The 23,394-nt window shown below is 34.3% G+C and overlaps 1 protein-coding gene across 1 annotated transcript in view; it reads left to right on the top strand.

The window, feature by feature from the left end:
- The window catches only part of LOC145667498 (pancreatic triacylglycerol lipase-like), a 256,451-nt gene that overhangs the window by 162,653 nt on the left and 70,404 nt on the right, over positions 1 to 23,394 (top strand). The window contains exons 7-8 of the mRNA XM_081734975.1: positions 634 to 747; positions 19,900 to 20,138. Of these exons, the coding sequence (XP_081591101.1) occupies positions 634 to 747; positions 19,900 to 20,138 (353 nt within the window). The remainder of the gene's footprint in view (positions 1 to 633; positions 748 to 19,899; positions 20,139 to 23,394) is intronic.

Raw genomic sequence — 23,394 nt, 5'->3', positions numbered from 1 at the left:
CAGTAAATTTTCAACAAAATGTCTGTTAGATATGTGTAAACAGCTAAGTAGTGAACAGGTCTTAACATTAACTATAATATAAATAAGATATATTATAGATAACGATTTATTTTTATGTATAATAAGAATATACTTCGCTAGGTTTATTTTTATATCTTGTACTACTATTAACGTAACGTCCAGTTACCTCTTTTCCATTTTTCCTGCTAAAGTCAATAACAATACACTTTACTATCTTAATAGAATTACATCCTAATTAGGTACAACAGTACCCCGTTCGATTCCTCACAGATCTAGTATACTGACTGAATAAAATCATAATAGAAATATTCAAGTGTAACAAAATAAACTATTACATCCTAAGATTGATGGATAGATAAGAGCATATTATCCTTTTTATTGCCGAGGCTATTTGAGATGTGGACTTACAGAAGGCTGTAACCTAACTATAAGAGCTTCGTCCGGAAAGTATATTTTTTTCAATCTTCCCATTTGATATAGGAGCGTTACTTAAGTTACTTCTATCCTATGGTATTGGAATCCCCATATTCTAGTGAGACAAACAATGTTTAAAAACTGTACACAAAAATTGCAACTTTCATGAAATATAGGATTTCTGATTTATTTTTGCAGGACTGGATCCTCCAAGTCTAGGTTACGATAGTGCTGATAAAAAACATGTCTTAGATAGGCATGCAGCTAAATTTGTTGATGTAATACATACAGATGTACCGGAAGGTGATGGAGGTATGTACTAATAATCATCAATTTTATTGTTGGTAAGCATGTACTAATCTAACCTAATGCATATTTTAAAAAAAAAACAACTTATTATTGTAAAAATATAGTTATTGGACTTGATTGGTAGGACTAGGAGAGAAAATCTAGCATACTATATCTTGCTGATCTGCAATTTCTCCATGTTAAAGACCAAACTTTAGATCCCGGACATATTTGTGAAGTTTGATGCAAAGGAAGAACAGCTATTACAGGGAAACTAGTATTTAACTTAGACAAAAACGAAAACAAATCGAAACGTATTGGATCAATAGGATAATGATTTCTGGTGCTACTAAAAGTTTACAAATGACTCAGTTGCGGTCTTAGTAGACATGACTGTATCATTACGACCGTTGTTTTACTTTGTAAGATAGTCTTTTAACTCTTTTAGGATATATGGTGTATGCACCATGGAGTAGACTTTTGGAAATTGCTTTATAAATCTCTAGTAAAGATTTTCACATCACGTTTTTCGAATTTATTCAAGAGTGGAAGCATCAAAGAACTAACGCCTGCGATGCCTCGGAGCAGTGACGTCACAAACTTTGACTACAGAAATAAGAGATTAAATTTTACAATTTTATTCAAAAAATTCCTTACATATTTCTATTTACCCTATGATCATGGTTCGATCCTAAGTTTGTTTCGAATGAAGCAGTGTTTCCAACTGCCTCAATCACGTGTAACTATTATTATACCTGAGGCGAGAAAATCTCGTCCAAAAAGGGAAAAATGGAGGCCTTCTTTATAAAACAACAGGCATTCAGGTATGCAGAAATATACAATTTGGTTTCGTTTCGTATGTTCAGGCTTAATATCCTTACGTAATACCGAGGTTATCAAGAAGAAGACTTTTTCTTAAAGTGACATCCGAGCCGTTACTTTGTTTGCGCATGAAAGAAGGGTTGTGGTTCGACCGAGAATTGAACATGGGACACCTTGATTAAAAGGTGAAAAGGAAATAAAACTAATGCAAATGGTTTGATGTGGGGAAACGTCACCATGAAGTTCACACGATTCGCATTTTTCGTTCTTTTTATTTTTTGGTTTAAACCAGTTGTTTATTAAAAAAAAAGAAAACAAAAACAGCTGGTGTTAACCAGCCAACCCTAAAAGTAAATACTTATTTTTTTATTAAGTATTTATTACGTATTTTTGTATATTAAAAAAATACACAAATAACTAGCAAAATTCTATGTAGTATTTTTATTTCAAAATAGTCCATACTCTCTTTATGGAACAAAATAAAATTAAAATAAAACATAGGAAAAATACTTAGATTTATATGATACACTTAAAGGCTGCACATCTAGAGCTTTTGGTTTTGTATATTCTTGAAATTCTACACTTTTATATAACCACCATCACGGTTTACTCAGTCCTCAAGTTTTCTGAATTTTTAACAAGAGGGATTCAACATATGAATGTTATGAGGCAAGAACATGGTAACCCACAATTTTACTATTTTAAGAAATTAGAAATTTTGTGCTGCACAATCCATTTTGAAAGTCGGAAAGCTAATTTTTCCATAAGACTATACATGAAGGATTAAACGAAGTGGTATGCGTTGCTGTCTATCTGGTGCTGCATAACTCAGCAATTGAAAATTTCTTAGTTATCATGTTCTTGGCTCACACCCTTCATATCATTATGGAACTCTCCTCACCCCACCGCCACCCAAAAAAAAAGGACTACGGAATATATTTAACTTAAGATAAATACAACTGCACAACAAACATGACTGAGTGGAGCTTTTGCGCTTCTATCGGGAAGTCCGGGATTCAACTCAACATTCGATAATTCTGACAAAGCTTTTCTTCATTCCATCTGTGAAGTAGAAATAGTGCGTGTACTGTGAGTTGGCCGACTTCCTTTCTTATTGTTTTTAAATCGTCATTATTACTAATTACCAGCTGTGACGGTTTTGCGAAGGTTAGGGGCCGGTCTTTCGGACTGAAGCCTGTTACCCAAAATTACTTAATGTCTAAAACAAATGAAAAATCTATTAGTCATGCCTTTACTCATAAACTTTAAGCTGCCGTCAAATAAAAATTACGAATGTTTAGAAAAATTAACATTAATAAGAAAAAAGACTCCCAAAATACTTTTCTAAATCCGCCACTGATTTTCAGTATAAAACGATCTTCAATGAGGTTGTATCCGGAAGATTATCGCTAAATATATAAACGAAGGGAAATATTAGTTATGTTTGTACTCATAAACTTCAAGCTGCTCCCAAATAAAATTAGGACATTTTAGAAAACGAAACAATCAGAGAAATCCCCCCGAAATTACTTTTCTAAATCCGCTATTGATTATTTGTATAAATTAGTATTCAAGGTTGTATCCGGGAAATTATTGCTAAATCGTTGCACAGCTAAAGTATAACAGAAATGTGGAAGAGCGGTTTGACGGATATATTGAAAAACGTACGCTTTTACTTATATATAGAAAAACGTAAGTTTAACTTTTGCGCTAGAAGCTAGAGTACTAAGCTCTTAGAAATGAAACACGGATGACAAACTGAAATGATCCCGAGAAGAAAAAAATGTCGATAACTCAAAAGTTAAAATAAAGTTAAATAGCCTCTAAAATTGCCCTCAAATACTACATTCTTCACGTTAGCTTTAATTCGTAAAACATGTGCTCTATCAATCTTGATAGTGAATTTTAGAGCGAAATATGGCATTTAGGTCATGGAATTCTTATCTAACTATAGAATATACTATAAGAAAGGTATTTAGATAGAAAAATCATGAAAATGAAAAAAGCCAAAATTTCCAAAATTCCCGTTTTTTTTCCAAAAAACCGTCTTTTATATGAAAAAAACATCGATTCAAAAAAGCCGGCTTTTTTGCATCTTTAATCTAGAGTATTATCACTCTTTATTATAAGCTATGAATCGTACCTCGTTCTTTTTGTAATAAATCAGTCTTTCAAACAGTACCACTCCCATGTCGGTATCATGTACCCCAAGATAAAAAAAAATCCTAAAACAAGGAATTTCTACTAGAGGGGCGCAGACTTTGAAAAAATTATTGTTTCAGAAAAAATACCTTTTTATGGACTTTTTTCTTCTCATGATTATAATACTGACATGAGTATGGTATGGTTAGAAAAGATGCATCATTCCGAAGAGAACGAGGCACAATTCTCACTCCTACGATAAACAGAGATGTGTCAGAAAATTTTAAAAATAATAGCATGTTCTTTGTCATAATTAAAGGAACTTGGAATTTTCTTGACAAATAACTAAATATTTTTACCCGTCCTCAGTGTTCGGTATAAGAGATTCAAATTTTACACATGTATTACATACATTACGTATTAGTTTTCAGATAATTTTGAAAATCGAGCAATAACACAGGGGCGCCCAGAGAGGTGCAAACTTTGAGAGAAGGGATTTTCCCAGATAAAAATTTCACTTTTTGAGATTTTTTCCTTCAAGTAGTTGATACCGACATAGGAGAGATACTGTTTGAGAGGATTGCTCATTGCAAAGAGAACAAGGCACAATTCATGGTCACATGATGAACAGTCTTTATGCTAAAGCTGATTGGATAAAAATTGACAGAAAATATGTTATCCAAAAGTTTTTAGGGAAAACTGGTAAATCGACTAAAGCATCAAGACTACTTCTGCTAGCATCATTCTTTCTACCTCATTCTGTTCATAATAAGGCAAACATTGTTTGACGAACGCGTCTTTGACCTTTATAATATTTTCTCGCATAAGTAAAAACAGGTGTCGGTTTATTTTCTGCTTACTGTTGTAGAACCAAGTTTGAAGCAATTCGGATCGCACAACTTCATTCGCTACGGTCCGCTTTCTTCTGGGCTTCTATGGTAATATTTACTTTTGTTTGGGAGGCTTTAGCACCAATACTGTTTTCAGGCACAAACTAAAATCACGTGTTCGCTTCTTTTTGTGTATTTTTCCTATACAAATTTTCGTTGCAATTCTGCATATCGTTTAGGAACGCATACTTGTCAGTACTTTTGATATTTGGTAATCAAAGGTTTGTTAGGGACTGTGCCTCACCCAACTATTTATTCCAGGAAAATAGGAAACGCTTATTCCTCATTGTCTACAATATCTGTGCACAATTTCTTCACTTCGGTTCACTTCTTCTTGTTTTTCTGGCGTCAACATTTATAACTTCGCCCACTACAACAGTTTTACCGAAAAAAAAAAAACTCGTATTCCTTTATTTCATGTTAGTATATACCTGCGAAATTTTATCAAAATCGAAGACACTTGAGATATGTTACATGTGAATATTTTCTTTGTTCTTTAGAGTAATTACTTTTTTCTGTGCATGAGATAACTAATGAAATGAGAGAAATTTCCATAAGGAAAAACCACTCCTAAAAATAACACAGATTGAAGGTGCAATTGAATCGTTGAGTTCGAAAATCTGTCATCTCCATTGTAGCTAATTTGAGAGGAGTGACAAATAAAGCTACATTAGTCAATATATGTTTGACATATGGTGCTGTTTTCATTTCCAGATCGTAGAAATGACAATTTTCTACTTTCCAAAGATAAAAATAACCCTATAGGACAGATACATATTCAATAATTTAGTTTTGTTTGTCATTCCTCTCAAATTAACTTCGATGGAGATGACCGGTTTTCGAAATCAACGATTTTATTATATTTTGATGAGATTCAAAATACTACTACTACTACTACTGCTGCTGCTACTGCTACTACTACCACTACTACTACTACTACTACTACTTTTAATAATAATAATAATAATAATAATAATAATAATAATAATAATAATAATAATAATAATAATAATCTATTTTCCAAAACGATCAAACAATCTGTTTATCAAGTAAGAAAGAGACCCATGGAGTCAGAAAGAGACCCAACTTGTAAAATTGGTGTTATTTAAACAATCCCTTTTAGAATATTGGTGTACTTTTAAAATCTTACACTACTAAATTATAGGTGGAAAGTGATGATTGTGAGTTCTATATTTTATATTTACACATTACTTTAGGAGGCTGCAAATTTGAAATACAGGAAAACCATAAATTACATTCAAGTTTAATAACTACGTAGCATTCTAGCTTATTTTCTCCTCTCATGACTATTATCTTTATCATTTAGACGTTTAAGTTCCTCGTTAGAATTTTCCTGTTCATGTACGTCCTAATCTTTCGCATTTTTTTATTCCAATTGCGGCAGACTTACCCTACTAGTATGCACACGATTGAACACTATAAAGTAATGTTAGGCACTCACAACGTAATGGGCTGTCAGTTTGCAACAATATGTAATATTAATAGGCCCTCTCGGGCAGTAATCTTCAAGGATGAAGAAGAAGAACATCTTGCATGACATTGGAATAATTGCTCTCGACGAACTTAGTTTTTTATCCTTTTCATCCATTTATACAAAACATCATTATTCCAGTTTCTTCAGTAAATGTTATTCTCAATCTTCGTTTCCATATCATCGGTTTCAATCAGTAAAGAAACCGAGTATCGGCGTTAATGGAAATAGAATAGAAAAGTCATCTTCAATCCTAACTTACCATCCGTCCAAACCAAATTGTTTTAAATATTAAGCACCAAGTTTAGAAACTTTTATAATTCCAACTTCAGTTGACGCTATTCCAGGCATTTCAATTTTATCTATTATAACTCCAAACTTCCTAATTTTTGTTTGTGACAAAGGTATGGAAATAAATTATGTACACTGCTCCACAAAACTTAAACAACTCGAAGAAAGTGGCAGAAAATACAACGACACGAACACTGAACCAAGTATAATGAACAACCAGAGGGTCCAGATGCACAATGCAACACAAGTGAAGACGAACAATAAGTTAGGATGTACAGAGTGACCAAAAACTTCAGCACAACGATACCTCAACAGGTGAAGCTGGATTCTGCGAGGGCATAGGCAGTCAATATGGCTTGTGACCACCACGAACAGCTATACAGGCACGACATCTGGCCTCCATGCTGCAAATCAGAGTGTTGATCAAGTCTTGCGGCAGATGGCGCCACTCCTCGAGGAGAGCTCTTTGCAGATCAGGGAGAGTGCATGATGGTGGACTGCGCTGCGCTATTCCCCGCCTAAGAGCATCCCATACATGCTCGATCGGTTTCAAGTCCGCCGAATATGCAATCCATGCAACACGCGTAATGTTTTTGCACTCCAGATACTCGGACACAAGATGTGCACGGTGTGGGCGGGCATTGTCATCCATGAATAGGAAGTCTGGGCCAAATGCTCCGCGGAAATTGCGCACATGTGTATTGAGAATTTCATCCCGGTACCGTTGTGCTGTCAAAGTGCCATGCTACACAATATGGAGGTCCATTTTCCCATCCAGCATAATTCCACTCCACACCATAATGGAACCACCGCCATAGGACGGCCATTCAGCAATGAAGTTTGGATGATAGCGTGTTCCTGGCTCTCTCCACACTAAAGTTCAACCAGAATAAGACGACAGGCTGAACCTCGACTCATCGGAGAATATGACACGCCCCCACTGGTGTTCCCCCATGCAACATGTTCCTGACACCATGTGTAACGTGCACGTTTGTGCTCCAGTTTCAATGGCACACACAGCACAGGCCTTCTTGCATGATCATGTATACGCTTGTCAAGAGCAACGTTTTTTTTATTTTTTCTTTCTTTTGCTTTGCGCGCAAATGACGCAACGTGTATATTTATATACAAATTTTATCTACTCAATAGCATCAAATATATGAAAAACATAGACTGGAGATTATGTAATTTTGTTTAATCTGTTGTAAGCAAATCTAACTGTCATGTTATTAAAGAAAAGATAGAACAACTAAAAACTATTAAAAAGCGACTAAAAGATAGTATTGACTTAAAAGAAATGAGTATGAAAGAACAGCCAAGAAGACTTCGTTCAAGAAGGTTGAAGAGAATTATATAAATATTATGGAAATAAATTTACTATAATTTCTGTAATTTTTGAACCACACGGCACCAACGTTTGGTTGATGTTTACTGAATATTGCGATGGCTAGGGTAGTATTCATCTCTAAAATTACTAACATTCTCATAAAATGTTGCAATCTATTTTAACCCTGGAATGCATTTGTGGAGCATTTTGACCCCATCTTATATTTATTCCCTAGTATTGCCATGAAATATCAAAATCAATACGATATTTTGACGTTTTATAACATCTAAGGATGATGCTTTTGTTACAGAAAAATATAAGAATATTTTGTAAGTTATAATTATTATTGTTACTTGTTCTTCCTTAATTTCCCTTCGTATAGTGTTCAACTATACTCAAAGTTAAGACAATGACTTCAAGTCAGTGTGCGAATTATCGGGAGCGCAAGGGGTGATCTGTAAAGCTGGATATCTGAATATGTTTGGCTTTCCCTATGTTATTTTCTTTCGAAAGAAACTTCGTGCTCTTGTAAAGTGCTCATAAAGTAACACACTGTTTCATGTTCAACCTTACACACTTCTGTCTTATTACCAGGAGCGCATGCGGAAGAAGGTTTATTTCCATAAGTGAAAAAGAGAGTGCATCAAGAGGAGCATGGAGAATTATCTCCATTTGCCTTATGCAGAGCCGTTTTGACGTATCATTAGGGTCATACTAAAGACCTCACTACTGCAGCAAACTTATGTTAGTCGAACTCTTAAGTATGGAACTAATCACGCGTCAGAACGACTCTGCGTAGGGCTTCATATATCTATATCTTGATCCATTGATACATTCTACAAAATTAATTGACAGTATTTCATTTTGTTCGTATATCTATGCACATCTATTAGAGTAAAGAATTGTTGCGAATGAAACTGTTTTACCTTACTGTGAAGTATTTTTCCCCTCTCTAACCTGACTACACTGCAACTAATTGTTGTATGAAAGACGGCGTGTAAAGTCGGTCAGAATTTTCTCAGCATTCCCATCTCACATTTCTTTGTGTTAAGAAAACATTTGCAGACTGAATCTGCGAGGACGTGTATTATAGTTTTGACAAGTGTTCATTGGTGGTATGTACCTATACAAATCCTATTTATTAGATTGATGATGACGTAGACAATAATGACAAGAAGAGGGTTATCTTCGAATGAAATGAGCGAAGTGCTGGAAGATAATGATGATGCTGTTGCCAGTTAAGTGGACAGATTTGACGAAGATGATTGTGTTTCAGAAGAGGAAGAAAATCCGAACGAATGCAGTGATTTTGAAATGAAAAAATGAAATGAAATCTTTGAGTTTTACATATCATGGTTATGCCGGCTAGGCTAAAGGAGACTGTGATAATGAGAAATGAATGAAAAACTGGTGGAATAAAGAAAGTGGGAGGAAACAGGAGAACAACCAGGAAACCCATGCACGCGGTGTTTGTCCACCACAAATGTCAACAGTGATTTTGAAATCTATTAGTAATTAAGATGATGAAGGTGAGGATGCAAGTGCAAGGGATTGGCAAGCGCTCTTCGATATGATTTCAAAGAACGGAATTGAGTGAAAAAGCAAGCCATCATACACTTACAAGACTGCTTCGTACAACATCGTACGAGAAGCACAAGGTCTCCAGCGTTCCATAGTCTTAACGTCACACAAAAATGCCTTTTATTTGTACATTTCCTGTAACATTTTGAAGGAAATTATGCATTGTACGGATTTAGAGAGAAGAGTTGCAGTGATATCTGGGAAAAAGTGAACTGACCTAACACTGGAAGAACTTCAGGCTTTCATTCGCATTATCGTTGTACTGAGAGGAGATGAGATGTTCCTATTCGCGAACATTTTCTCAGTAAATTTGCAAAATTCTAGTACAAAACAATTTTGGCTGAACCATTTCGAAGACATTAGAAGGTTGCTTCGGTTCGATGACAAGCGTACTCGCGCTTTGGGCCTGGAAACTGATCACATGGCTGCATTTAGATATATCTTTTCACTTTTCATTGAAAACTGTCGAAAAGTCATTGCTCCCGGCCTTTTGCCCACTATTGGCGAATAGTTAGTACCTTTCCGTGGGAGATGCAAGTTTGTGCACTACATGCCACGTAAATCAGGTAAATTAGGCATTACGGAATTCAGGTTGTCTGATGCTGGGAACTTTTACGCCAAAAACGGTTTAATGTATTTGGGACGACAGCAAGGGGAACCAGTTGAAACAAACCTCGCCAGCAACGTTTTGAGTACATTGTGCTACAAACTGTAGAAGTCCTGGAGAAATATCACACTGATCAGTTTTTCACAAGTCATGATTTACCTAAGGAACTCTTGGTACAGAAGGTAACTATTATTGGCACAATTAAGAAAAAAAAACGTAAAATTCCATCGGATCTGATCAATATCAAGACCAGAAAGCTTTGCACATTTCAATTCGAATTCTATCAAGATGTGACCCTAGTAAGCTACGTGTCGAAAAAAAACAAGAATGTTATTTTACGAAGCGCCATGCACGATGACACAGGTGTTGACGGTGAGGATTCCAAGAAGAAGCCAGAAATCATAAAGTTTACAACCAACCAAATAGTGGAGTTACGCCATGGGTAAATTGGTTCAAAGATACACGTCTCTCACCATTGGCCCTCTTCTATAATGTAATTAATATAGCTGCTCTCAATACGTATACATGCTACTTATCACAACATCCCGACTACTGTTCAGGCATCAGTTACAAACGCCGTGTGTTTCTAACTGAGTTGGCGAACGAACTGTTTCTTCGTCTCATGGCGTTGAGGTGCCAAAGTTTGAACCTGAAGAAACCAATAATAGAGGCAATGAAACTTCGCGATGCCAAAAGGTAAAGTAAGGCATCGGTCCATATATCTTCAAACAAGAGAATAAGATGTTAAATCTGTAGAAGAGAATATGCCAAAAAGACACCACAAAGTTGCAGCAGATGTGAGAAATATGTGATAAATCAATAAAACACGTTAATCTGAATTGTATGTTTGCCTAATATATCCTAATCTATAATAACCTAACCTATCTCCAACTTATCTAACTTACTCTAACCTAACCTAATTAAAAGCAACCTAACTTAACTTAACTAGATAAAAACCAAATTAAACTAACTGAAGTTAAATTAGTCTGTATAATCTGCCCTATTTATTTCAGTGGAAAATTGCATGCCGTCAAATTGACCCCACGCATGTGAAAATGTAGGATAAAAAGGGGCATGCATCCGAGTGTTATTGAAATCCATGATCGGTCTTTTTTTCAAATAATTTAAATATATAATTTCTTACTGGTGACGGAAAACTGTATTGATAAGAATTTGAAGAGTTAATTCCAGGCAAATATGTGAAATAGTTATTCATATCCATATATTATGTTAACATCTGTCACATTTTTCGATTAGGTTTGTGCCTATGCATTAGAGCGCTATAAAACATTTTGCAATAATTTTGATATAAGACGGATAAAGACGTCTCTTTTGCAACTTTAGTCGAACCTTCATGACAAATTTACAAAAATTTGAGATACACTATACAGAATTGTTTTTTCCGAGTGTGAAGAAGTGAATTTTGTTATCTTCATGAGCTTCGATATAATCTAAATTTCTTGGGATATTAAATCTACATTATCTAGATTTTTTTTCGGGTAAACGTTGAATACTCATTACAAGTCGTTGGAGAGGAATCGATCTATATTTTTTAGATGAAAAGTCGAGAAAGAGATATATGAATAATTACAATGCATAATATAATTAAAGCATTGGTAATTATAATCAGGAAAAGGATCTCTGAGATGACAAATAAAGATTTAATGCTTAGTGCGGGAGAGAAAGTTTGTGTTAAAATATTATAAAGAACCTTACTTAAAAGACAAATGGAAAAGCGTCATGGTACTAGGTCTTAATAGTTAAATAATTTCATAAACCCTAACACTTTATTATTAGACAAATTAAATTATCTATAGGTTAAATGTAGGATATATGCGACTAACCTCAAAAAATATTATTTAAGGAGACATTTACAAATAAAAAGACAATTGTTCCAAACAGCAACAAATATATTACAATATTTTCATCAAGTTGTGGTTATTAGATGCAAAATGAGTGTCCAGATGTGAATTACTTTTGTCAAATTCTTTGTACTTAGATCAATGTCATTTTATCAATGTTATCATGTCATTGGGTGGTGTGATGAGGTTGAAAGATGAGGCTGAAGATGATGTTGAAGGACATCACAAATATTTACTTAGCAAAACAGGTAAATTAGTAAACAAGGATATAAGGGCGGTGGATGGAAATTGTGAAATGTTATTTCCTTGAGCTCTACTACGAGCAGTATAAAGATTTGCATGACGGTAGAATTGGCGGAATGAGAAGTTGGAGCGAAACGGAAATATGATCGCCATAGAGAAAAAACGGTAAAATATGGAAACAATAAAATACAAAATTATTATCTGTAAAACCGATCTATCTCTTACCTTATGATCCTATTGCAACGAGAAGAGATAGACCTACTATTTCCGGTTCCAATTCTGAGTTCCCATCATTTGAAAGAGTACATCAGTTTGACAACGTGAAACGAAACACACTTGTGTTCAATTACTGTTAATAAAGTCATAAGTGAGAACAAAGTATCTAGAGACATTGAATTTCTATCAGAAACCCGTTTTTCTATCTTTTGTCGTTTCTATTCTATGGGGATCGACATTAAACACTAAACGATATATCTCTACCACTTTCTGTTGTAACAGAGATATAAGGACAGATATTCATTCGACATTTAATGTGTATAAGAAAATGTTCCCTAGCTATATTTTACTGTTTCTGTTATAACAACTGGAGATCGGCAGACTGATGGACAAACATAGCTGTTTTCTAAGGCTTCAGACATTTATGACTAGCATAGTAAGGAAGTCTTATAACACTTAGATATGTATAATTCATAATTTAACTAAACAATCACAAACAGGTTTTCTCCCTCATCTTAAGTTCAATATACTGATTTCAATATTTAGTTTAGCCCAATACAAGCTGAATTTCCAAATATTCATGTAATGTAACACTCTATTTATCACTGTGCCTATTTACTTATTGAGGTATTTGTATGTAGTTTTATTCTTTGATTCATCCTTAGAATTTCTATCCCCTCTGAGTTCACACACTTAATTTGTGTGCCTGAATGATATATTTGTGTTATTGTGAAAATGTATTATTGAGTTGAGTTGATTTTGAGTTTTACGTCCCGCTCAGCAGCGAGGCAATATGAGACGTGGACCTACAGATTAACGTGGAATCTGAACCACATGAGCTCCCACCGAGGAAAATGTATTATTCTGTGATATAAATCGTATTTTACGTAATAGTTGTAATGGAAGCACTTACCAGTAAATGACTTATTATGTGTATATGCACAATTGCAAGCGAAAGTGATTTCCAAGAACGCTCGGCTCACTGCCCTCGGTAGGTAACTTCGTTATGTGTACCACAAGCTTGTCTCCGTTTTCTCAGACTCTTAAGAATACAAATACTATTTAGAACAGTTATTCCTTACGTCAAACTAAATTATATTTGCACGAAGTAGCAATCATAGAATATAAAGTGCAGACAAGTAGTATGGGCCCATTTGTTGGAAAATTCAGAACTAAAATGTGTTAATTCACAAGAGATCGTATTCAAGGAACATATATCTGCAAACAACCAACCTCTAACTAAAATATTACCATAGAAATAACACTCGAAAATAACTCTATTAACATGATATTGAACTATGTAAGAAACGCCTACAACATAAGTATCTAGGAATAAGACATAATAGTACGTGTACTAACCTAATCTAACCTACTCTATCGTACTAATCCAACTTATCCCACTGCACTAACGTAATCTGACCTATTCTACCAGTAACATAACTAGCGTATTCTACTAGCCAATTATACTTTATTAATATAATCCAGCCCATGGTTCCGTAGTCTAACATAATTTACTTTAGTAGTATATCATATACAAACCTACTTTACTAACGCAATCTAGTCTACTATATCTAAATTTAAATAATCCTACTCTTCTAATATAATCAACTTTGCCTTAAATTACTCACCTACTTTCCTACAGTAAACTAACCAAACTAATTCTACTAATCTAACTTACGACATTCTACCGTATTATGCACACATTGCTGTTTTTATTTTTTGTTTTGCATGAGCAACCATTTTGAGGGGTATTTCACGATACTCGCTTATACGTATACCCACCGTCGCTGATGTGCTTGCTGTCTACGAATGCAACCCACACCTCGGTATTGGTGTCCTCCGCTCCTGTTCTGACTAAATTACATAATATTCGTGCTTTCAGGGAAAACCTAGCACAAGTTAATTAGTGTTTTCTACACGTCACTAAGTTAATATTTTACTTGGAGGTTTGTTGACTACATACATACCTTCCCTACATTTTATTCGTCCCAACTAATCTTATCCTACCAAATACTATTCTAACATATCTTAACACACTTTGCTCCATGTTTTATGTTATAAACAATAGTTTTCATGTCATATCTGTTCGCCGGAATATTGTCAATCTGTATGTAGGTGTTGGCACACAAGCCAAGGAAATCCAATCTGATACACGTAAGCTTATATTTGATGTACGATAATTGATGTGAACATAGAATATTGAAAAAATGAAATGAAATCTTTGAGTTTTACTTCCACGGTTATGCCGGTTAGGCTAAAGGAGACGGTGATGATGAGTATTGAATGCAATTGTAGAATGAAGAAAGTGGGAGGAAACGGGAGAATCCCGAGAAAACACACGCATACGGTGTTTGTTCACCACAAAGTTCACTTGGTGGGGGCTGGTATCGAACCCGGGACCCCAAGCACCAGAGATGAAGGCTCTACCACTGAGCCACCGCGGCTCCTGTTAACACAGAATATTGTGTCTTGGTTGGAGATATAGCAAATTATCCAAGTCCAAGTTGTCGGGATCACTTACAACTAGTGAAAAACTCAGCTTCTTTCACTATGTTCTCTTTATCTATAAAAAACGTAGTATTCTTTCAGCTCGCAGTCCCAAACGAAAAAATGTGAAACCTGTGTTCTCTTTGTGCGTGCCCTTTGTCTGTAGGACGGAGACTTAATCTTCAGCCTTAACTTGGGGAACGTTTGCAAACATTATCTACATTAAGGAAGTATAGTTATCCTATTTCTGAGTTGAGATAATGATTCATCTAATCACCATATATCAATAGGATTTTAGTGTCAAGTTTAGTCTGGCGCAAGAAGCTTCCAACTGGCTAACAGATTTTGTACAACATCAAATGACTGACTGGTGTAAATAAATGGTTCTACTCCTGGGCCCGTACTAGGTTTCTACCCAGCAACGCTAGTTGGAATCCCAGCAGTTCCGAATTTTAAACATACTTAAATTTTAATTCATATTCAATGTGATAAGCAATATATTCTCTTCTGTAGAACTGAAGAGATGCACAAAATTGGGGAATTAAGTAGGACCATGAGTGGATACGATGGTTGAAAAACTTATCTTTTTAATTGCTACAGATTTGATAATTCAAATATGTTCCAACCATATTCTAACTCTGGTATAGCAGTGAAACAATATATTACACACACAACGAGATATAAAGCCACTGACATATGGGGCATTTGGACAGCATTATATATATATATATATATATATATATATATATATATATATAACTTTTACACACAACTTGACGTGGAATCGGAACAACGTGAACTACTACCAAAATTTGGGCTCTGATCTCTCACACTGAAGAGGAGAATAATACCTATAAGAGCGGAACATAGTTTATATTTAGTTTTCAGGTACAGCATCTTGTGTTTAAAATTCGTATAATATTCTTTCCTAATTGAAGTGAAAATGAAGGATTTGATATATGATTATACAAGGAAATGTTCTCATTTCAATGTAAGATTAAGGGCATTATATATATAATGCCCTTATAACAAATATAAAGGAATATGACTTCACCAAGGACGTTGAACACACGGCATACAAACAATTTAAAAATTATCATTCTCAACCGCTCTTCTATTTCTTACACTATATCAAGTCTCCTGTTTGTAAAATTGTATTATGTTGTAACCTATTTTTTGTTTACAGTTAGAAACTATTGAGTTTGGAGCAGATAATTGGAAACGATATTTCTTCTAAGGTATTAACGTATTTTTGCATGGGTCTTACATTCTCTTACGACTCAATAAATGAAACCACTTGTAATGAGAGGGGATTGGTGTAATCGTTAACAATAATAAGGAAAAATATAATTGCAAGAAAGTTACCTAAACAAGAAAATTTGCTTAAAAAAATGCTTAACTCAACTAATAATCGCTTTTTCGTAGAATCTTACGAGGAAACCGATTCAAATGTGACACGAAATTGTGGACGAGTTTATGCGCAATTGAAGTTTTTTTCTGAATAATGAATTCCATTAAAGGACTCGATTTCAACCGTTCCGGACATGTAGAGGAGTAAGGGGAAAAGCTGCATCTAAACGTTACGAAGGATACACCAGAGCTAATAAAAGTGGTGTTGAATGTTGAGGTGAGTGGCGTAGCTTTTACTCGATGCTGGGAAAATGCGAGAGGAAATGAGACAGGAGACAAAGTTCGACAGAGATGCTGTCTCTCACCTATATTATTTAATATTTATCTAAACGAGATAGTGAAAATGAGCGTACAAAATGAAGACGACATTTCAGTAGGATATAGAGTGATTCGATGTCAAAAATATCCAGATGATATGGCGCTTGATACAGATTCTGAAGAGAAAATCGATATTATGCTAAAAGAACTTGAGTAGGTTTGTAAAGAATATGCGATGAAAATAAATGTTAGAAAGACAAACGCCATGGTGATTGGAACGAAGGATATGGTGTCAAATATAGAAGTAGGATTGCAAAAATGGAACATGTGGCTAATTTTTGATAACTGGTTAATATTATTAGTGATGGTATTAGTGATAGTGTGAATTTGTAATAAAAGCAAGAATAGAAATGGTGCAAGAAGGCTTTAAGTGGTAGAAAATACTATAATGTGGGACCTTGAATAAAGAGTTGAGTAAAGAAGTATTGTGAAGATGGAAGAAAATTACGCCGAAGTGATGAAAAATGACTGAAACCTTTCGAAATGCGGGTATGGAGAAGAACAGGGGGAATTAGGTGGGTCAAGCGGAAAACGAACAAAGGGTGTTAGGAATGGTGGGGGAGAAAAGAACAATTTTAGATTTTATTAAGAAGAGGAAGAAATATTGTTGGGACATTGCCTAAGAAGGAACTACGTATATCATGAGGGACGTTTTAGGGGTATGGTCGCAAAAAATACAGGGACGGGACAAAGACAACTACAATTAATGGACTATATGAAAACAGAGAAATTGTACTTGAAAACGAAGAGCTTAGCGGAAGACCGTGTGGCATAGTAGCTTTTCAGTTGCACCAATTGACCTGACAATAATGGCAAAAATCTACGATGATTAAGATCAATTTCTATTTCTGTCATGAGCCAGCATAAAAACAAGATATCCTATGAAGATATTAAAATGTGTTGGAATGACTGCGTATTGTAGTACTTCTATTAATAGAGACAAAGGCTTACAAATTTATTAACTTTATTTTTTTCCAGATTTGTTACTTACTATTTATTTAAATCATTTTGTAATTCATATGTGATCAGTGTCTTTTCTTTGATTAAGTCTCATATGTAGTATGTAGTGAAATAATGCATTATACACACTCAGAGATTTATAATATATTTGATATGTCACAGTCATTGGACAACGCGTTCCAAACATCATGTGTTATTGTTAAAACTGATATATTTTTTTCGTTTATCAACTGCACAGCAAATGACTGTTTCACAATTACATAAGTTTATCAATTGTCGTTGTTGGCTTGAAATATAAACTGCAAGTGTGTTATTATCTATTCTTTTCGATACCCGCATAAGTAGTGAAATCCACCCAAATGAAGTGCAACAGTCGAGAGTGCAATTACTGGCTCACTGTAGAAACAATCCTAGATAGCTTTGAACGGTTTAGCATGTCGCTATTCAAAATTGCACTTGTAAAAATTGTAATGAAGAAGGAATGCGTTTTTATTGACACTATTTTAAGGTAAGGATAAGTACACTAAAAGATTTGTTATTGATGTTTAATGTTTGTATTCTATAACTAAGGCAAGCAATTTTGTAATAGCTATTATTTCCTTCAAGTTAATTAGTTGAAAGTCAAGTATTCGGCAATTTCTATTGTGTACATCATTCATCAACCACATGCCAAAGTAGGAAGCGAAGATACTCAGGTCATTGCACTTTTCCGAAGAATTAGTTACATTGGAGCTTTTTCTCTTAGTTTAGAGATGCGTATGCCTCCAATAAAAACAATAGGATTCCCTATTTTACAATTAATTTTAAGGAATTGGAACAAATGATCATATACTTGTAGTTCCTGCAGAAGGTAGGATGAAATGTATACGATACAAATATAAAGGCTAAATAAGTGGCTGACAATATACTGGTACTTGGTAAGGTTAGCTGATCAACTTGGAAATTCTACATGCACTACGTCTTCACTCAAAAACTATTGCATAGCTTTCAACCCTTCTGATAAAACGCTTAGGTGAGCTGTAAGTAATGCACTCATGTGCACCTGATAACAAACAATAATAACAAGACATCAAAGCATAAAGATAGATATGATAAAAGCATGCGGTCTGGAAACATCGCTTATACGATACTTCACGACTTAGCCACAGCCTGTGCTGCCATGTACTGCAGCTGACCGACAGTTATTTATTTAAAAATGTCGTCAGCACAGCAGAAAGTCAAGTGTGTGTTGTGGTATGAAACAAAACCTCCCGTCACAGTTCAAGGAAAATTCAGGAGAGAGTATGGACAGCAGCCACCAGATGTTAAGAGCATAAAGGAATGGTATAGGAAGGCGGTAGACCGAGTTTTAGTGAGAAACGTGTAGAAGCTGTTCGTGTTGCTTTAATCCGAATCCCACGGAAATCCTTGCGTTACGCATCACATGAACTGGTCATCCTGAAGTCAACTACGTTTTAAAAAATACACAAACGCTTGAAGTTATACTATATAAGACGCAGATTTTTCATGTGTTAACACAAGAAGACCGTCCCGACGCTCAAGTTTCGCATGTGTCACCGCATAGATGTCTTGAGGGCAACTAATGGACCACATGTGGAAATCCTCTAAATCGGGTAAAAAGAAAAAACTTTTTGAAGTTTTCTACCGCATGATTCTATTATTTTTAGTTATCTCGTTAATAATGATTGCTTTCAGAGAGAGACTTTATGTCCACCTTGTATTTAATACTTTATTAGAAATCTTACTAAATAAGAAGTACCAAATAAGATGTTTGTTAGCAAATTGTTATGGTAGAAGTTAGAAACGAATCAATGAAAAAATCGTCATTTCGGTTTAGGTAATTTGAAAGTACTTCTTAAATAAACTTCTTATTGTGATTTATCTTTTGGTACCATAAATATAATACGTTGTTAACTTTTGTAGTAAAAACACACATTTTCTTCCAAATGATTACCATATATTAAAGCAAACGAAGAGAAAATTGAGTAATTATTTTTTTTTCATTTCACAATAATTCTTAAAATTTCCACCTGTGGTGTTGTACGAAACAATTTTTGAGCCCATTAGAGGAAAGCAACTATATCTCAAAGGAATCTATCTTGCAAGAAATAGTTATACAAATTACTATCCTTTAATTATATATATTCATATATTAATTATATATATTTTATATATATTCAGTGTTTAGTACTTCACTTAAACTTTAAAGCTTTAATGATTGTTTTCTGAATCACCGCCATCTTCCTTACCCTGTATTTCCAACTGCACAAATAAATGATTTCTTAGCAAGGTCTCAAACTTAGTTGTCGGAGCGTTTCCGTAAGATAATACATTAACTTCTGTATTTTAATAATGTTATTAATATAAGGGAAACGACAAGATTTGTAAGGTATTACAGGTAAACGTAATTCCACGACGCACACACAGGTAATGATATTTGTTTCTCCGTAAGATAATTACTCTGTTTACCTACAAATTGTAACTAATTGTGTGAGAAAATATATGATCTTTTCTTTGTTTTCTGTCAGGGTTGGGATCGGCAGGAAGATTGGGTGATCTGAACTTCTATCCAAATGGAGGCAACCGGCAGCCCGGCTGTAAAGAAAGTCCCTCAAGCTGGAAAGTTAGTTTATCTAAAAATGCCGATGGCAAAGGTGGAGGTCTATGTAATCACTTGAGAGCTGTAACTTATTACATGCATTCGCTAAAAGTAAAGAATTGTTCATTCATTGGAAGAGTTTGCGATAACAAAGAGGAGTTTTTTCAGGTATCAAATTTTTATTACAACAGTAGTAATATTATTATATTATTTGTGTTCCTAAAGAAAAATTACAATATATATTTCAAGTTTTAAATTTATCTTCTTTGTAGCTTTCATTCTGTGTCAATGAAGTTTTGAGCTCTGGTTTTGAAAGAAAACATTGCTTGTAAGATAAGTACAAAAGAATCTCTATTTGAGTAAGAACTTAACAAAGGCAAACATTGCTTTTATAGGAAGTGTCACTCTTATTACGCCGCGACTCAGAATTTGACGTTCATAACTGGCAAAAATATACAAAAGATAAAGGAATATGCGATTAGGTTCCTAAACCAATATACACCGTTAGTTATTTTAATAAGTGACATAAGATAGAGATACTGTGGTAGTGCGAATGTGTCACTTCAAAACTGTTGACACAACTACTCATTTCTATTTAATTCTCAGCGATATCTAAAAATAACCCTAAGGACCCTGTTTTAGAAATGCGAAGAGAGCAAATAAGAATTTTAAAGAAGTTTAAATTGGAAGAATAAAAACCATTAATACAGAATATTTGGCCGAAAGTAAAAAGCCTTTGTCATAGAGAAGAATTGTATAAATGATCCATAAAAATGGATAAAAATATTGCGATCTTGACTGATAATTAGATTTTGTATCAGGGGCCACACATTTTTCGAATGATCTCTATATCGAGTTTTCGCATTTTCTACTCAAAAGGAAATCATGAGTTAAGTGATAGTGTGGGTTTGGCCTATACTAAATGAAGTTCTCCGTTTATAAGACCTAGAAGAAAATTTTTGATTGAAATATATTGGATCTTCTGATACCTATCTTTGTATCTTTTTGTAGTAAATGAGCAGCGAACATTGGCTGCATGAAAGAAGGCGAAGCTAAATGAGAGGTCTCATTTGCCATTCATTAATAAGAAGCTGATTTGCAAGTTCTGCAAAGCTCTCTCAGTTGCGAACGTCACAGTAGGGCTGTGACTAGTTGGCTGGAGTTTCAAAAGTAGAAAGGTAGTGGATGAACGCTTCCCTCCGGGTGACGATAATGAACATCGAGACAAAATATTTGTATATGGTGCAGTGGCTTCTTTACAGCATTGCAAACAAAAGATAAAACGAAAGAGGAACATGAAGAACATAAAATAATATTTATTGTTAAAGATCACGCACCATTTTTGTTTAATGTTTATGTCTTTTGTGCTTTGATAGATGTTATTCATTATAGTAGCTAATACGATTTCTTATTTATTTCTGTCTATCCTTTTCTAAGGTACAATTTTATATTGACAGAAACGGCAATTTGACAACCCTGCAATTCCATTAGAAAACTTGTATCTGTGCAAATATAGTTTATTGAAATTATTGAATTTCAATAATTTATTGAATTTATTTATTGAAAATCAATCAGAGAACAATTTTAATATCTACCCAACTAACATACAATTATTAATTTTCTAGTTGCAATAAATAAACAAATTAGTATATAATATTCGTCAACTTGTTCTGTTCACTAGTAAAATATTCTTACTTCATTTTTATTAATATATTCTTATTCACGCATGTTGCATTAAACAAATCGATTCTAAAGATAGGCTAACTAGACCAACTTCTATCACGAAAAGGGTTTGCTGGAGTCACCGTCAAACGCTCACAGTTCCAAACTAGGCCATTAAAGCAGCCGAAAACATGAAACCAGTTACAGAATCTATCGGTAAGAAAAAAATGATTTTCAACAAACGGGACTGTAATGTCAAAAAAGATTGCGTTAAATATTTTAAACGTCTTCATTTATTCATAAGAGTAAAATTACGGGTAAATTGGGTTAGTGATGCTGATACAATTTTCCTTTAAAACACCCCATAAGAAATAGTTAGATGGTTGGAAATCGGGAAATCGAATTGGCCTATATATAGACCCATCAGCCGATCCAACGGTTCGAGAATATATCGTTCAGTCCCTCTGGAAATGCCATACACTATCGGTTTACGTCCAGTAACCGTTATCCCCACTCTCAGGCTGCACAATGTTGCCATATCGAAAATTCTGTCAGGATTAAAAATACTACAGTCAGTCAAACGTAATATATATATATAGTTATGTGCCACCCTATATTACCATATTTAGTATGTATTCTCTGTTATTGTATGATCCTTTCTACTTTTCATATATTTCCTCTGAGCTTCTTAGTTATGTGGCTTATGTACACGTTTTTGGCGAGTATGTGAATAGGTTTCGACATTAGTACTGAGTCCATGTGACTTGTGTCTCACGTCAAAGTGTTTGTCGTTCTCTTATATAATCTTGGTTCTGAAAGACAGCTTTAATTTCAAACGAACAACCATTCTAATTAAACAACAAAAGACGACTTTGTTTTAATTGGTGGCTTTTTATTTTGGTATCTTAATATCATTTTCCGAAGTCGGGACCTACTGTTTTAATTGATAACGATCAATAATAAATTATCCCATGACACTGCAATCGAACCTAAAACTACGTGCCTCAGCCATTGGACCACGAAGGATCATTGTTTTGCATTAGGCACTATAAGCAAGTAAATGTTAAAACTATCGGCCAAAGAAAAAGTATCTTATCTGCAAGCTTTGGTCGGTATTTAGTTATTAAAAGTAGTTAAACTAGAATCGAAGATTACTTGACCGGGATGTGTTTCATCACTTATGATTCGACTGATTTTCCACCTCTTCCGGGACTCCCAAATAATTACACAGTTTGTGAGAATAATGGTTGGTGAATGAAAAGGAACTTGCGAAGTCAGAAAAAATCTTGGTAAAACTTAAGCATAGAAATCAAAAAGTTATATGGAAAGTTATGTTTTTGTTGAAGAGGTTCTTTCTAATAAAGAGAATGTTGTTCAATGCTTATCAATCCCTTTAACAGAGATATTCAGAAATTATTTCCAAATATTATTTCGCATGCTAATATAGAACAAAGTTCAGACATGTCTTTAAGTGAGATCGCATTTTTATAAACGGGGAAGTTTTGAGACATTATTTTACAGTACGAATTTACAAGAACAGGACAATATGCGTTGTAACTTTAAGATGTTGTGCCACGGCTATCTAAAATGAACTTAAACACATGGATATGTTGTGTTATTCTCTTTTGGTAACAATTGCTAAAAGAATCATGGAAATTATATAACAACTTTTTTCTCGTAGAGTGCCCTTGACTTTCTCTTGAAGCAGTACAGCTTATAATATTATTTTTTTGTCACAAATGACTAGGTACCAATGACCTTG

Source organism: Thermobia domestica, chromosome 13 (assembly GCF_964235325.1).
Source record: "Thermobia domestica chromosome 13, izTheDome1.hap1.1, whole genome shotgun sequence".
NCBI lineage: Eukaryota > Metazoa > Arthropoda > Insecta > Zygentoma > Lepismatidae > Thermobia > Thermobia domestica.
This window is presented reverse-complemented; position numbering and strand designations above follow the sequence as displayed.